At 37.8% G+C, this 17,400-nt stretch overlaps 1 protein-coding gene across 2 annotated transcripts in view; it reads left to right on the top strand.

Annotated features, from left to right (window-relative positions):
- HSDL2 (hydroxysteroid dehydrogenase like 2) overlaps positions 1-17,400 on the top strand; it is a 61,623-nt gene that overhangs the window by 22,743 nt on the left and 21,480 nt on the right. For both annotated transcript variants that reach the window (XM_053656216.1, XM_037152659.2), the window contains 2 exons: positions 13,500-13,694; positions 15,372-15,443. In XM_053656216.1, the coding sequence (XP_053512191.1) occupies positions 13,500-13,694; positions 15,372-15,443 (267 nt within the window). The remainder of the gene's footprint in view (positions 1-13,499; positions 13,695-15,371; positions 15,444-17,400) is intronic.

Raw genomic sequence — 17,400 nt, 5'->3', positions numbered from 1 at the left:
AAACGGAAAACAATTCCCTTAAGCTGAAGAAAGACTTTAGTGTGCAGATTAAAATTTTTACCAAGTTTAAGGTTGAATTTATTGGGAAGAAAAGACACCTGGGAGAATCTCAGAATTTTAAGGATAAAAGAAAATCTAACAGGCTTTCCAGGATAATATGTTACAAAGAAAAAAACATTGCAGACTCATTGTCTGCAACACCAGAAACTAGAAGTCAGTGGAATAACATCTATAGATTACCGATAAGAAGGTATCCAATCAAGATAATATTTATTGACAAGATGAAAAGAAGATAGGGCTATGTGCAAGGATATCACATTTGACAAAAATTATAAGTGCTTTTAACCAAATCAGTCCATCAGAAAAGAGACTTCTAAATAGAGGGAAATGAAGAGTGGAAATAATTTCTAGCAAGTAACCCTGTAATTTGTATGGTTAGATGTAAACGAGTTGTGATAGAATCACTGGGAATATGAAATATAAGTACCAAATAACTTGATGTAGGAGAGATACTATAAGACGAAACTTGAAGATTAGTCTTTAACCAAAAGCATTAATCTGTCTTTTCAAAACTGAGAAGGGGCAGGGGAAAATGTGGAAGTAATTGAATTATATAGGGCTCATATGAGCATGGAAAAGTGGCGAAAGAAAAGTATGGTTTTTAGCTCTTTCTGACTGACTTACTTCACTTAGCATAAATTCTCAAGTTCCATCCGTGTTGTTGCAAATGGCAGTATTTCATCTTTTCTCATAGCTGAGTAGTAGTCCACTGTGTGTACGTACATCTTCTTCGTTCAATTCTCTATTGAAGGACACTTGGTTGTCTCTGTCTTGGCCACCGTGAATTTTGTTTCAGTGAACAAAGGGGTGCATATATATATTTGAGAATGCATACTTTCGAGTTTCTCGGGTAGATACCCAGGAGAGGGATTGCTTGGTCATATGGTAACTATTATCAATTATTTTAGGAACTGCCAGACTATTTTCCATAGTGGCTCTACCAGTCTATATTCTTACCAGCAGTGAAGGAGAGTTCCCTTTTCTTCACAACCTCTTCACACTTATCACTTCTTGTGTTGATAATAGCCATTCCAACAAGTGTGAGGTGGTATCTCATGGTAGTTATGATTTGCATCTCCCTAATAGTTAGTGAGGTTGAGCATCTTTTCATACGTCTATTCACCAATTGTATGTCTTCTTGGGAGAGGTATCTGTTTAGAACCCCTGCCAATTTTTCTTTTTTTTTAAACAAATTTAATATATTTTATTGATTATACTATTACATTTGTTCCATTTTCCCCCCCTTTATTCCCCTCTGCCCTGCACACCCCCTCCCATCCACATCCTCCCACTTTAGTTCATGTCCATGGGTCATACATATAAGTTCTTTGGCTTCTACATTTCCTATACTGTTCTTAACCTCCCCCTGTCTATTTTCTACCTATCATTTATGCTACTTATTCTCTGTACCTTTTCCCCCTCTCTCCTTCTCCTACCCCACTGCTGATAACTCTCCATAGGATCTCCATTTCTGTGATTCTGTTCCTGTTCTAGTTATTTGCTTATTTTGTTTCTGTTTTTTGTTTTAGGTGTGGTGGTTAATAATTGTGAGTTTGCTGTCATTTTACTGTTCATATTTTTTTATGTTCTTTTTTTAAGATACATCCCTTTAACATTTCATATAATAAGGGCTTGGTGGTGATAAATTCTTTTAACTTGACCTTATCTGAGAAGCACTTTATCTGCCTTTCCATTCTAAATGAAAGCTTTGCTGGATAGAGTAATCTTGGATGTAGGTCCTTGCCTTCATGACTTTGGATACTTCTTTCCAGTCCCTTCTTGCCTGCAAGGTTTAAGAAATCAGCTGATAGTCTTACGGAAACTCCTTTGTAGGTAACTGTCTCCTTTTCTCTTGCTGCTTTTAAGATTGTCTCCTCTTTAATCTTGGATAATGTAATTATGATGTGCCTTGGTATGTTCCTTCTTGGGTCCAAATTTTTTGGGACTCTCTGAGCTTCTGGACTTCCTGGAAGTCTATTTTTTTTGCCAAATTGGGGAAGTTTTCCTCATTATTTGTTCAAATAAGTTTTCAATTTGTTGCTCTTCCTCTTCTCCTTCTGGTACCCATATGATTTGGATGTTGGAACATTTAAGGATGTTCTGGAGGTTTCTAAGCCTCTTCTCATTTTTTTGAATTCTTGTTTCTTCATTCTTTTCTGGTTTACTGTTTAATTCTTTCTTCTGGTCTACACTGTTGATTTGAGTCCCAGTTTCCTTCCCGTCACTGTTGGTTCCCTGTACATTTTCTTTTATTTCACTTAGTCTTCATTTTTTCATCAAATTTGTGACCATTTTCAACCAATTCTGTGAGCATCCTGATTACCAGTGTTTTGAACTGTATATCTGATATGTTGGTTCTCTCTTCATCACTTACAGTTGTATTTTTTCTGGAGCTTTGACCTGTTCTTTCATTTGGGCCATATTTTTTTGTCTCAGCTTGCCTGTTATGAAGGGGGTGGAGCCTTAGGTGTTCACCGGGGCAGGGCAACCCACGTAGCTGTGTTGTGATGGTGTATGTGGGGGAGGGTCCGAGAGGGAACAGTGGCACTTGCTCCACTCTCTGCCAGTTTTCAGTCACTTTCCCTGCTATTCACAAGCAAATTGGGCCCTTCTGGTGCTGATTCCCAGGTGGGTGGTTTGTGTACATTCTAGGACCCTGGGGGTCTCTCCAGTGATGGAAGCTTCTCCCAATGCTGCCTCAACCCCCACCAGTGTTTTCAGTCAGAGGTTTGAAGCTTTATTTCCCTGAGCTGGAGCCCTGGGTTGCATGGTCTGTCTTGCTCTCCTATTGTTCCTCCTGGGTTATCTGCATGCCAATGTGGGATCACCAGCTCCACCAGCCACCTCCTTGTGGGTCCTCTAGTTGCTGCCTTGCCAGCCAGTTTCAACCTTGTCCACCCTGCTCCACATACTGCCACCTCACTGGGCCCGCCTGTGACCTCACAAGGCCACTGCCTTGCCGCGAGTCCTCTCTGCCAAGCTGCCCATCTCCGCCCCTCCTACCAGTCCGGATGAATGTTTCTTCTTTAACTCCTTGGTTGTCGGACTTCCATACAGTTCGATTTTCTGTCAGTTCGGGTTTTTTGTTTTCAAATTATTGTTCCTTTGGTTGTGCAAGGAGGCACAGTGTGCCTACCTATGCCTCCATATTGGCCGGAAGTCCCTTGCCCATTTCTCAGTTAGATCATTTGGTGTTGAGTTTTATGAGTTCTTTATATATTTTGGATATTAAATCTCTGTCGAAGCTGTTGTTTGCAAATATCTCCCATTTGGTCATTTGCCTCTTGGTGGTGGTGTTGGTTTCTTTTGCTGTGCAGAAGCCTTTTAGTTAAATATAGCTTCATTCATTTACTTTTGCCTTTGTTTCCCTTGCTTTTGGGGTCAAATTCATAAAATGTTCTCCATGACCAAGGTCTGTAAATTTAATACCTATGTTTTCTTCCATTGGGCTGGCCAAAAAGTCTGCTTTGTTTTTTCCATAAAATAAAAAGACGCATTTTTCATTTTCACCAAAAACTTTATTGATTTGGATATTTTTATCATGTTGGCTATCTCCTGCTATTGGCTTCTAGTGGGCCGAGGCCAGGGCTGCTGCTAAACATCTTCCAATGCACAAGACAGCTCCACAGCAAAGGATTAATGTTAATCCTTTGGCCAGAATGTTAATAGTACCAGGTAATTTTGCAAGCCACTTTTGACACTTTTAATCGGTCACAGCACCTTCTTTATACACTGAACAAATCTTTTTTTGTGTTTCACTTATGTGTTTACCTTCTTTGAGATAATAAAGCATAGTACACCAAAAATGTTGTATATTTTCTTCCATCTTCAATATTAAAATGGCTACACAATAATTCGCCAATTTTGATGTTCATTTAAATGCATGCTGATATGATAGCACTAATAATGCAATCTAACAAAATTGCTTCGAATGAAATGAAAGACAACTAAGCACTACTAGAACCATCATACAGAAAAAGACTAAATGAAGTTTTTGGCCAACCCAATACGTAATTTATTGTTTCAGCTCTTATATTTAAGTCTTTGATCCACTTTGAAGTAATTTTTGTACATGAAGATAAACTGTAATCTATTTTCATTCTTTTGTATGTGACTTTCCAGTTTTCCCAACATCATTCATTAAAAAGGCTTTTTTTCTCCAATGTGTGCTTGTTCCACATTGTGTGTTTCTCCATTGTGTGGCTCTTTTGTCAAAAATTATTTGCCCATATATATGTTGTTTTACATCTGGGTTCTCAATTCTGTTCCATTGATCTGTGTGTGTGTTTTTCTGCCAATACCATGATGCTGTTTTGATTATTATAGCTCTGTAGTATAATTTTAAGTCAAGTAGTGTGATGCCTCCAGCTTCATTTATTTTTCTCAGAATTGCTTTGGTTATTGGGTTTGTTTTTCTGGTCCCATATAAATCTGATGGGTTTTTTTTGTTGTTGTGTTGTTGTTCTATTTCTTTAAAAATGACATTGCGATTTTGACAGGTATTGCATTAAATCTATATATTGCTTTGGTAATATGGCCATTTTAACTATGTGGATTATTTCAATACATGAACATGGAATATCTTTCCATTTCATTGTATCTTTTTCTTATCTCTCTTACTAATGCTTTGTAGTTTTCAGTATATAGGTCTTTCACATTCTTTGTAAGTTTGTTCTTAGTTGGGGTTTTTTTGGTTGCAATTGCAAAAGGCTTTTTTTTTCATTTTATTTCTGAAGTTTTGTTATTAGTGTATTCTTGTATACTAATAGCAGTGGATTTTTGTACATTAATTTTGTATCCTGCAACTTTGTTTATTGTGTGTAATAGTTTTTAGTGGAGTCTTTAGGGTTGTCTATGTACAGAACCATGTTGTCTGCAAAATGATGCTCTTCTTCCTTTCCAATTTGGATATTTTTTATTTCTTGTCTTGCCTTATTACTCTGGCTACAACTTCCAGCACTATGTTGAATAACAGTGGTGAGCGTGGGCCTCCTTGTCTTTTTCCCAATTTTAGAGGAAGAGCTTTCAGTCTTTCATCATGAATATGATATTGGTTGAGGGTTTGTTATATATGGCCTTTATTATGTTGAGGTACTTTCCTTCTATTCCTATTTTATGGAGTGTTTTAATCACAAAGGGATGTTGTATCTTATCAAATGCTTTTTCTGCATTTATTGATAAAATCATATGATTTTTATGCTTTCTTTTGTTAATGTGGTATATTACATTGGTTGATTTGCATGTGTTAAACTATCTTTCTTGCCTTGGAATAAACCCCACTTGATTGTAATATATTATTATTATTTTTTTAAATGTATTGTTGTATTCTATTTGCTAGTATTTTGTTTCTGATCTTTGCATCTGTATTCGTCAGACATTATTGGTCTATAGTTTTCTTTGTTTGTGTTATCCTTGAAAGTTTTGGTGCCAGGGTTATGTTGGTCTCATAAAGTGTGTTAGGAAATACTGCCTCTTCTCCAGTTTTTTCAAGGAGTTTGAGACTGATAGGTTTTAATTCTTCTTCGAATGTTTGGTAGAATTCACTGGTGAAGCTGTCTGGTCCTGGACTTCTATGTTTTGAAAGCATTTTGATGGTAGCTTCTATTTCCTCACTGCTGATTGGTCTATTTAGATTTTCTAATCCTTCATGGTTTACTCTAAGAAGGTTATATATTTCTAAGGACTTACTCATTTCTTCTATTTTATTGAATTTGGTGGCGTATAGTCTTCCATGGTATTCTAGTATGATCCTTTGTATCTCTGTGGTGTTTGTGGTAACTTCTCCTCTTTCATTTTTTGTTTTGTTTACATGGGTCTTTCTGTTTCTTCCTTAGTCTAGCCAGGGGGTTATCAATTTTATTAATCTTTTCAAGGAAGCAGCCTTTGTTGTGTTAATTTTTTATATAATCTTTTCATTCTCCATTTCATCCAATTCTGCTCTAATTTTTATTATTTCTTCTGACTTTGGGTTGCTTTTGTTCTTTTTCTAGTTCTTTAAGATGTAATGTTAGGCTGTTTCTTGGGATTTCTCTTGTTTCTTGAGGTAGGCCTGCAATGATATAAACTTCCCCCTTATTACTGCTTTAACTGCATCCCAGAGGTTTTGGTATGTTGTATTTTTATTTTCATATCTGTCTATAGATCTTTTGATCTCACCTGTTATTTCTTCATTGATTCAGTCATTTTTTAGTAGTGTGTTGTTTAATTATGCAATATTCGTGGGTTTCTTTACTTCCGTTTTTCAGTTATTTCTGCTTTCAAGGCCTTGTGGTCAGAGATTATGTTTGGTATAATTTCAATCTTCTTGAATTTATTAAGGCTTTTTTTGTGGCCCTTGAGACTGTTCCATGTGTATTGGAGAAGAACGTATAATCTGATGTTCAGGGGTGAAAGGCTCTGTACATTATGTCCATTCGGTATAATGTGCCATTTAAGTCCGATACTTCTTTATTGATTTTCCGTTTGGGTAATTTATCTAGAGCTCTCAGTAGAGTATTAACGTCCCAACTACGATTGTGTTTTGGTCTGTTTCTTCCTTTAGCTCTACAAGTAGTTGCTTTATATATTGTGGTGCTCCCTGAATGGCTGCATATAGATTAAGAAGTATTATGTCTTCTTGATGTAGTGCCCCTTTTATCATTATAAAATATCCATCTTTGTTTCTTGTTACATTCATTATTTTTAAATCTATTTTGTCAGATATAAGTATGGCTACACCTGCTTTTCTGTGTCTGTTATTTACTTGGAGAATTATTTTCCACCCTTTCACAGATGTGTCTCTGGAAAGCATTGTCTCTGGAGTGACTATAGGAAAGCAGTGTGTGGTTGGGTTTTATTTTTTTATTTTATCTTCTACTTTGTGGCTCTTTATTAGCGAATTCAGTGCATTTACATTTAGGGTAAGTACTGATGTATGAGGGTTTCCTATAGTCGTTTTTTTCTTGGTTTACTGGTAGCTCTGTGCCTACGTTGGTCCTTTTCCTTTCTGTTTCTGTCTCTTGAATTTGTTCTGTGGTCTTTCCTCTGTTTCCTCTTTTTTATCTTGTGTGTCTCAGCCTGTTTGTCCAGTCCCCAGTCAGGGTGCATGTGAGAGGCAGCCAGCTGATGTTTCCCTCTCATGCTGATGTTTCTTTCTCTTTCTCCATCCCTTTCCCTCTTTCTAAAAATAAATAAAAAAATTAAACTTGTTAAAAATTAAGTTATAGTAAGTAATCTATAAAGCCCTTATTACCTACTTTTAGACCCTGAATTATAGAAAATTTCAAACATATATACAGTTGTACACAAGTGGAGAGCATAGTACTACCCCATGTATTATTCAGCTTCAGCCCTTTCAACATACGGCCAGTCTGGTTTCGCCAGCCCACATGCTCTGTCCCCTTCATGCATACCCCCCTGTACCCCCGTGGATTATTTTAAAGCCAGTCTAAGTTACACCGTCATTTAATCTATATATACTTTAGCATATATCTTTAAATTAGAAGGGCTCTTTTTAAAAAACCCCGTAAAATCATTATCATAGCTAAAATTCCTGAACCGTGATACTTTAATGTCATCAAATGCCATTTCAGTGCTCTAGTTTCCTAGGTGTTTCACATGTTTTCCTTGCATTGAGTCTGTTCAGATCAGGGTCTGAACAAGTACCACACATTACATTTATGTGCTGTGTCTCTTAAATGTTTTTAATCTATAGCAGTTACACTTTTTTTAATTTCCTTGTCACTTATTTCTTGAAAAAAAAAACAGGTCATTTATCTTATAGAATTTCTAACATTCTGGTGTTTCTTTTCTTTTTTTTTCCTTTATCACTTTTTAGAGAGAGAAGGAGAAAGAAAGAGAGAGAAACAGCAATTTGTTGTTCCACCCATTCATGTATCTGTTGGTTGCTTCTAGTATGTGCCCTGTTTGGGAATTGAACCCACAACCTTGCCATATCAGGGTGATGCTCTAACCAAGTGAGCTGTCCAGCCAAGGCATGATTTTTCTTGATTTTTTCTATTGGTTCATTTAATGTATTCCTATATTTACTAGGGACCTTTATATTGTTTATTGCCATTCTTTTTCCTTCTGGCATGATTATATTTATTTTCATCATTCTGCAAATACCTACTGGACAGTTACCATGTGGCAGACACTGCATAGGGTCCTGGGGATACTTCTCTGGCCTTTTCACCCAGTAGATGACTAGGTTGGTAGGAGTTGCCCATTAAAAGTATATTTAATCCAGTATTTTTATGAAGTACTATAGCTTTGTGGGTACCGTTGAACTGAACCTACACATATGGCAATATGAAATGTATCCAGAATTCTAGCTTAGGAACAGATGAGGGATTACTTTTCATCTTTGCTTCCCATCTGCTGTGTGTTGAGTGAAAGGATTTCCTCAGCTCCAAGCAGTAGTGAGAGGTCTAATGGCCCGATACTGAAGCGGAGGAAATAGGGGCTGGGCTGCGGGGGAGAAAATACGGAGCACTGGGGCATGTTGCTGATGTGACTCTCAGGAAATTTAACTGTTGCAGCCAGCTCTCTGGTCTCCATCTTTCTTTTCTTCTAAGGACTCCAGGAATCAATTGTTAAAATTGCTTCCTTTCTTCTGTAATTTGACCAAGATTCCTTTAAATTCCCAGTCCACCCTGGGATCAGAACCATTTTTTATTGCTTCTTTGTTTCTCCTATGTTTCTGTATCATACACAGTTCTTTTAAGATTTTCTGGATAGGAATATTCTTTGCAATGGGGTAAAAGGTAAGAGGGAAAAAGTGTTTCTACAATATTTTTCAAACTGTATGCTAAGACTCATTGGTGAGTCATGAAATTGATTTAGTGAGGCATGAAATCAGTTTAGTGGATTGTGGAATTGATTTAGTAGGCAGCAGATGGCTAAATGATTTTTTGTTGTTTTGTTTTCTTTCTAATGGAATAAAATAGGAAATATTAGAGAGTACTACACATAGTAAGGGTCAGTATTTCATATATAAATATATAAAAATAAAATTTGTTAGTATATATTATGCATTCTTAGTCATGTTGGTAAACAGTGTTACTTAGTGTGAATCAGAGTCAGAGACTTTAAAAGTTTGTACTTTACTGTGACCTTTTTCAACTTCCTTTCCTACTCGACCTCCTGCTCCCAAGTCAAACATTGCTGTTACTAAAGTTAATAGATAGTGAGAGTTAGGCAGGCAGAAAGGAAGGACTCTGAGATAACAAAAGTCCTAATACAATATTCTTGTACCTCTGTTATTATGTTACTTGTTACTTTCTTTTTGTTCATCTGGCAAACATTTTTATATTCCAGGCACAGTTCTCTGTACTATTAACTTGTTATATATTAACAGACAATTTATCATCTGCTGTGGACAAGGCATTAGGGGGCACTAAGGTAGATGTGATGCAGTCTGTCCCCTCAAAGGGTTTACCATGTAGTGTGGGAGATAAAAAACTGTTTCCATCGATCGCACTTGGCCCTTCCCTCCCTGCATCCATTTCCTGAATCTTTAGGTTTTTGAAATCCTGGGGTAACAAAGTTGGAAAAAGCCTGGTCTCTACTCTAGAGATTTTAGATTTTAGATTTTATTCATACAACATGGGATCCCAAGCCAATTGAAGAAAGTGTTTCAACGAAGAATTATCAATTGTGTCAAATATTGCTGATAGTTTTTATAAGATGGGGCCTGATATTGGATTTACTATAGTAGTCTGTACATATTCTTCTGTCACTTACAATATTTGTAAATAAATTATTAATTTTTTAACTGGAGTGTAACGTGAAAATGAAAGCTTGAGAGAAAATGTCTGTTTATTTTATTATGGTCATTATAGATATTCAGTAAATATTTGATGAATCAATAAATGCATATCTTTTGCCTAGCTTCAAAATAGACATTCCGAACAAAGCTTATGTAAGAAAGGAGGAGGACATTATGTGAGAGGGAACGTGGAGGACAGTATCAGGATGGACAGAGGTCACTGAATGCCAAGATCTTAGCTTTGAGATGTTCATTTTAGAAGGTTTACTAGACATCTTGGAACCATTGGTATTATTTGGGTTCTAGATTTATTGGCACAGTAAATTCAATCTACAGCCATGTTCCTTGTGAAACATGGCATAATTCATTATGCCATATACTTGTACTCAATACTTTTGAAACAAAGCAGGAGCGCTGTGTCTCAAGTTGATGGTCAGGAAAGGAGATTTCCTAACAGAGGTAAACAATTGAAATGAGAACTTAAGGGATGTTGGAGTTAGAAGTACTGGGCAAGGTGTTCCTTGACTCAATCACTGGCCCACAGTGTCCACAGCATTGTAGATGAGCTAGGAGACAAATTCACATGGACTACCAAGGCCCGTGAAGGAAAAGGGATGGCGTGGCCACTCTCTCAAGGGGAGAGCATCCTGACCCTTGGCTTGACAGACTTTTATTGGATTCAGTTTGCATAAGAATACAGGGTGTCTATGTAAAGCTCATCGATCATTGTCAGGCAGAAATGATTAAACAATAGATAACATTCAAAGAACTCTGAGGGCTTATTCTGAGTCAGGGTCAGATAGTTAAAGGTCCATAAAACTTTGGGGAACAAACTCACTTCCTGCTTGGTCCCTTATTATTTAAATTGAGGGTATTACCAAAGTAGGCTTCACAGGATTTTGTGCATTCTTTCTTAGGCCTGATCACCCTAGGGAACCCACCCTTTCCAGCACCGGGCTGCACCCATCACCGGCATTGTTTCAGGCTTAAGGCAGGCAGGGGAAGTAAGGCAGCCAAGAGATTAGGAGACTTCTTGCAGACAGAATGAGGACTCAGGCTATGTCAAAGCCAAGGAATGAGGGTCCATGACCCCCTTTTTCTGTAGCCCCCAAGTCCTTTCCTGGGGGCCCTGATGATCATGTCTGTCTTAGGTCGTCCCTCCCTTGAGGAATCTTACCCGTCATTGGCTAATTGATCAAGCATTGGGGGCCAGGTAAGGTGAAGTAAAAGCTTTGTCTCCTTAGTGGCTTATGGTCCAAAGAAGCCATGAGGGGGTTAGCTTCTGAAACCAGGCAGGGCAGTTTCCAATAGTTCTCGACAGAGGGAACAACATTTCAGGCAGAGGGAAGGAACCAGAAAGGCTATAGTATGGGAAGGTGTTTGGTGGAACTACAAGGAGTTTGAACTGGTGTCTGCGTGGTAGGGTGTAGGCTTTCTGTATTCTACAGAACTTGAGCAACTGCAGGTAGTTCAGATTGACTGGAATATTGGGTGGGTGTGAAGTAGTGAGGGAAGCTGGAGGAACTAAGTCCCAGGTCTTGATTGCCAGTTTTAGGAGTTTGAATTTTAACCTACATTCAGTAGAAAACCACTTCAGAATTTTGAAGCAGGAGAACAATAATAAGTATAGGGAAAACAGGAACGGTGGAGTGACATGACTGTTGATGACATTTAATCTGGAATCTGAATATAGGATGGCTTGTAAGACTATGGAGAGTGGAGGCAGGAAAGTTAGCTAAGATATGGCATTATTTATGACTGAGGCAATGAAAATGGATTTGAGAGAGTATCCACACCCCTAGCTCTTTGTTAGATCTCTATTTAGGAAGAGGAATCTTATTTTTTTAGATTGTGTACAGTGGCTTTCTCTTTCTGCCTACTGGAACCTGAAGTAATCTCCCAACATTACTGCCCTTTAAGGAAAAGGAGATTTATTGCACCTAATGGAATGGGTACAGTGTAACATATTATCAACAATCAAAGCAGTGTCCTGGTCTACTGTTCATCCTCTCTTGCTCTGCATGCCTCCTCTGCACCAGCTGCATTACCCCTCTGAGCCTAGAACTTTGACCCCACTGAAGTTAGCTGATCACACTGATTGGAGATCAGTGTGCAGGCTTCTAGTAGTTTCACAACACCAGGCTCTCAGGCCCCCAACTAGGTCACCTTCAAAAATACAATTTTTTTTTCTTTTTATAAAATCCATTTCATAGTTCCTGCCGAAATGGAGGGTAGGGGCAGAGAGGAGGGATGAGGGCTGCTATTCAAAATGCCTGCTGCTTCTCACCTCTTGACTGGTCAGAACAAGTGTGAAAGAGGAGGGAGGTCCACTCTGGGGTAGATGTCATGTGGCTTGGAGTCTGGGAAGGAATGACAGCTACTGATCTCAGTCCCGGCAGCAGAGAGGAAGATAGCAGTACTGTCTCAGAACAGTTTCAGTCCTCTGTCAGTCATGTGGACCACATTACAAATTGATGTGGGAACTCAACTAACCAGGGAGGCCAAGGTGACAAGGTGACAAACTTCTCTGTTGCTAAAAACCAAAAGTAGTTTACCTGTTCTTCAAAGGATCTACTTTCTGTCTTCTTCTCGTGGCAGTTTATACCATATTTCATTAATTCTGAGATGCCCGTGCTTTTACACTTTCACATCTTTGATATCAGGTTGCTCTTACAGCTGATGATATATCATAGTTTAAGGAGTTTTTTTTCTCAGTGGTACACTTTATAATGAGTGCTGCCTTTGGTTTAGTCAGTGCACAGAAGAATATATGTGTGCTTGGCAGGGGCTGGCCGGTGTTAAAGAGGTGAGATAAGCTCTCTCCCCAGAGAAGAAGGACTCAAAGGCGATGCTGACGTTTTAGGCCTGATATGCAACGCATATGTGTATGTGAAAGGAAATCTTCATTGATTTTAATACTCATGTTACTGTTTGTTTTGAGCAAGCTGTAATTAGGAGACTCAATCTGAAGCTGCTAGAGTAGCTTTCCCAGTTACTCCTTAATAAGACTCAAGTTTTAGGGTCACCTTCAGGATTCTTACGATCTGAGCTGCATCAGCTTTCATTACAGGTCGTGTGTGTTCTTTTCCAAAAGTCACCAGTGAATTTCATGTTTTGATGGATCCAGTTGTTAACCTCTACTTATGGAGTTCTTGTGGTGTGTTTGTCATTGTTTTAGGCACTGGGCATACAGTGATGAAAAAGAAAAACAGCAAGTCGCTATATTGTAGAAGAGAGGAGAGAGAGAGAGAGACAGTAAGGTTAAGAAAGGAGCTCCATGGTTTAGAAACAGGAAACTGAGACAGAAAGATACGGTTTTCCAAAAAATCATGGCGTGGTTGACATAAAAATCTCAGTCACCTGACTTACAGCTCATTGTTCTTTCTATTATATCTTACTGGCTTTCTTGACTCTGAAGAATGGTGTGCAGATTCTTAAGTATTCTAAATCAGAAAAGTCTAATTGAATTTTGCTGTGAGCCTCATGAAGGAGTTCTGTGTAAGGCACCATGGTGTAGAGCAAGGAAAATGTGTCTTCTACCCTGTTATGTCAGTAGAACATTTAGCAAATGCTTCAAGCTCTGGATCTTGTTTTCATTACCTGAGAAACAAAGGGCCCAGCCATCTTGCTGGTTACTATCGTAGTCCTGTTACTTGATTTGGAGTTAAGGGTGTGTATGTTTTCTCCACAGCCATACACACCGCCGCCATGGATATGCTGGGAGGATCAGGTATTGAAAGCCAGTGTCGAAAAGTTGACATCATCGCAGATGCTGCATATTCCATTTTCAAAAAGCCTAAAACTTTTACTGGCAACTTTATCATTGATGAAAATATCTTAAAAGAAGAAGGAATAAAAAATTTTGACGCCTATGCAATTAAACCAGGTAATGCTTATTGTTTTTAAAAATAATGATGTATTTTTCCCCATTTTCTGCATACACACAAATCTCTTTTGTGTGTATGTTTGTGTGATTATAAAATTAATATGTTCTTTTAAAAGGGGAAAACCCCATCCCAGCACCCTTAGAGAAGAAAGGAAAACAGAAGTGGGCTGGGCTTTTACAGTGATAAACAGATGCAGAAAGTCATATCAGCTCTTAGCCATTTCCGAATCTTGAAACCAAAAATGAAGATTAGTTTTTAAAATCACAGACTAAGGATTTTATTCAAGGGCATGGTAACAGAAGACACAGTAATGAGTTTTTCACAAAAGCTTCTTAAGATGATGGGCATTTTCTGAATGTTTGTTTCTTGGAGTAGTTTATGGGTAGATGGCGAAGATGAGTGAGCAGGGTTGGTCTGCTGTGTAAGGGTGTGATGTGAGAAGTTCTCAGTAGTTCCCCTATTCACAAATCATTGTTTCTCTCAAATTACAGACGATGATGGTGGTGATAATGCATTTTATTATATGTGTAAGATAATGTATTACCAAATAATGGACATGTAGTCATTATTTGGGTTACTGTATATTTTAAATATTATTTATTAGGTTACCATTTATATTTGTATCATCCCTGTCTCTCAGTTTGAATGGAATTGAATTAAATAGCTCCTTACAGTTTTACAAAGCATTTTTATATACACTGTCTAGTTAACCTCATAGCAGTCCCATGAGGGAAGCAATATTGTGCCATGATTAAGAATATGGAGTCTGGGAGAAGATAACTCAGGTTCAGATTCCAGTTCCGCTGCACTTTAAATGTGTTACCCAGTTTCTCTGAGCTTTACTTTTCCTTACTGGTAAAAAGTAAGGGAGTGTTACCTTCCATACAGGATTTTTGTCAGAACTAAATGCAATAATATGAATAATGTGCTTTGCACAGTGCCTGGCATATGCTATAATCACAGTATTCAGTAGTTACTATTTCAAGTAGAAAAACATGTTCGAAGAGATTGAGCCTCAGTCTAAAAGTAGTAGCTAGTAAGAGGCAGAACCTGAACCAGACCCAGGTCTTCTGGGTCCTGAGTACAGTGTAATTATCACTTTGGGTACTAAACACATAGCATCTTTATGTACAAGATTTTAAATTTGATTTAAATTAAAAATCCTATCAAGCGTTGAGAACGTCATGTGATCAGGTACTATGACAAGTGTTAGGATATAATAAACCCAGTGCACCCCTGCCCTTTAGTTTTCTTTAACCGTTTGAGAGGGAGGAACAGAGACAGAGACAGATGGGGAACAAGTCCTTCTTCATGAGGAACCCCCTTCTCTTTGCGGGGCAGGTAGGAAATGAGTCCTAAGCACCTTGGAGGGGTGTAAGACATAAGAGTTGTGTGACTAGAAGAGAGCAGAGGCCCCTGGAAGAGCAGTTAAGGCCGTAAGTGAACAGGTGACTGTGGTTGGATGAAATTTGCCGTAGGAGAGGACAACTGGATTATGGAGAAACTGTTTTTACTTAGTAATAAGGCAGTTTAACAGTTCTGCTGGGGGTCTTTCCATCACACCAGAATGATTATTTAAATAAAAACAGATATGATGTTTATTAAACAAGTGTTAAAATCTTAATATATTGAAGTTGTTACAGTAACCTGATTATTTTGGGGGTCATTTTTTTCAGGCCACCCTTTGTTACCAGATTTCTTCTTAGATGAATTCCCAGATACAATTACCCAGAAAATGGAATCCCATGGTAAGATATAGACCATATTTTATGTAGAAAAATAAAGATACTTAAGTGTTTTTTCCAAAATATAGAATTAAACATTTCTGTCTTCTGCTTTTAAATGATTTTGTGATTTAAACTAGACAAGTAATGCGAAGTCTTAGTTTTAGCAAAGAAGGTTGTCTTTTTTTCCTACCAGTAAGAAGTTCATAACATAGTCTTTTGATTTAATTTTTAAAGGTCTGAAAAAAAAAATCTCCACCCTTTTTAAGGCTTTATTTCTTTTCCATGGCACTATCTTTAGGTACTTTAGGTATTTTGTATTGTTGCATTATTTTATTTTGAGGAAAAATGTGTCATATCAAAGTATACCTAATGTCATTCACAGAGTTTGTGCTATGTGACTACTTTATGGGAGAAATTAACTTCAAAGGAGGTTTTGGTTTTACTTTGTTTTGTTTTTGTAACTCAGAAACAGTAGCACCTTTGAGTTGGTCCAGAGTTTACATGGTAATCTTTGTGTCCCAGCTTTATACCACCAGCTTACAGATGAGGCACTCTCTTTTTTTAAGATTTTACTTATAGAGAGGGGAATAGAGGAAGAAAGAGAGGGAGAGAAACATCAATGTGTGGTCACCTTTCGAGTGTCCCCTACTGGGGATCTGGTCCTGTAACCCAGACATGTGCCCTAACTGGGAATCAAACCAGTGACCCTTTGGTTCACAGGCCAATCAATGTTCAGTCCAGTGAGCCACACCAACCAGGGCAGATGAAGCACTCTTTAATGAATACCCATGAGAAGAATTTGTCTCATGGTTTCTTAACAAGAATAGTTGTTGCTCTTCTGGGCCCTTCACTTATTTTTATATAGTGACACTGGATCTCCAAAGTGATCATGAATTCTTTAGATGTCTCCTAGGAAATTTAGGAATAAATTTCCTTTATATATTTAGCAAACTTACAGAAACTCTTCTGCAGTGCATTTGCATGCTGAACCTTTCTGGCTTAATCTTAATCCTCTTTTATCTGTTCTTTCTCCAAATTGTTGGAGATAGTTTAAAAAGTTACTTAGGAAACTTTTCTTTTGTAATATAGAAGGGAGAAAAATATTCAAAATCTTAGCAACCAGAGATAGCTCTTTTTAAATTTTAATTTTTTTTATTAAAAAAATGAGATTTTCGTTTGGTTGCCACATGGATGTATCAGAATATTAAAACAAGACTGTCCGTCTTTATCTCAGAAGGCGTTTACAGATGGTAGAAGTGAGTTAGGGAGCTTATCAAAGTCTAATAGAGACTGGTCCTCTAATAGAGGCAAGTTCAAAATCTGGAGTTTTGCCTAGCAGTTGAAGATTGGATCTCTTTTTTGAAGGAAGATGTGCATGAACTGAGCTCATTTAAACTCCAGATTTAAATAATAAGAACCACTCATTGATCACATATATTTAATTTGTTTTTCAACAAATGTTTATTGGGCACCTACTGTGTGCCAAACCCTGTACTGCATACTGTGCATGCATTGTCTCATTAGTACATATGTCCCTACAAGACAGGTATTATTCTCATCTCACATCTGAGATCATACAGCTGTCAGGCGGCAGAGCCAGGATTTAATTTCGCCTTCAGTTCCAAAGCCCATACCCTTCAGCAGTAAAGTTAAATCTCTTTCCTAACTCCTGAATACTTCAAGGCCTTTAAATTAGCATATCCCTCCCCCAGAAATTCAATTTATTAATTTATATTGAGGAGTTGCCATTTTATGAACTAACTGTGTGGTTGCTGTGCTCAGCCTATTCTCTCCCTTTGGGCATTATTCCACAGGGAGCAGAGTCATAGTCAGCAGGTCGTCTTGTGTTGTTCAGTGGCCATGACCTTTCTTCCTAGACTCTGACAGCAGGTCATATGTCCGCCTTGGTGAAATTTAGTATTTGTCTCTTTTTTTTTCGTACATTTTTATATTTATTTAGTGTGAAGTCAGGAGAGGC

Source organism: Artibeus jamaicensis, unplaced genomic scaffold, assembly GCF_021234435.1.
Source record: "Artibeus jamaicensis isolate MK-2021 breed Jamaican fruit bat unplaced genomic scaffold, CSHL_Jam_final scaffold_1964, whole genome shotgun sequence".
Lineage (NCBI taxonomy): Eukaryota > Metazoa > Chordata > Mammalia > Chiroptera > Phyllostomidae > Artibeus > Artibeus jamaicensis.
This window is presented reverse-complemented; position numbering and strand designations above follow the sequence as displayed.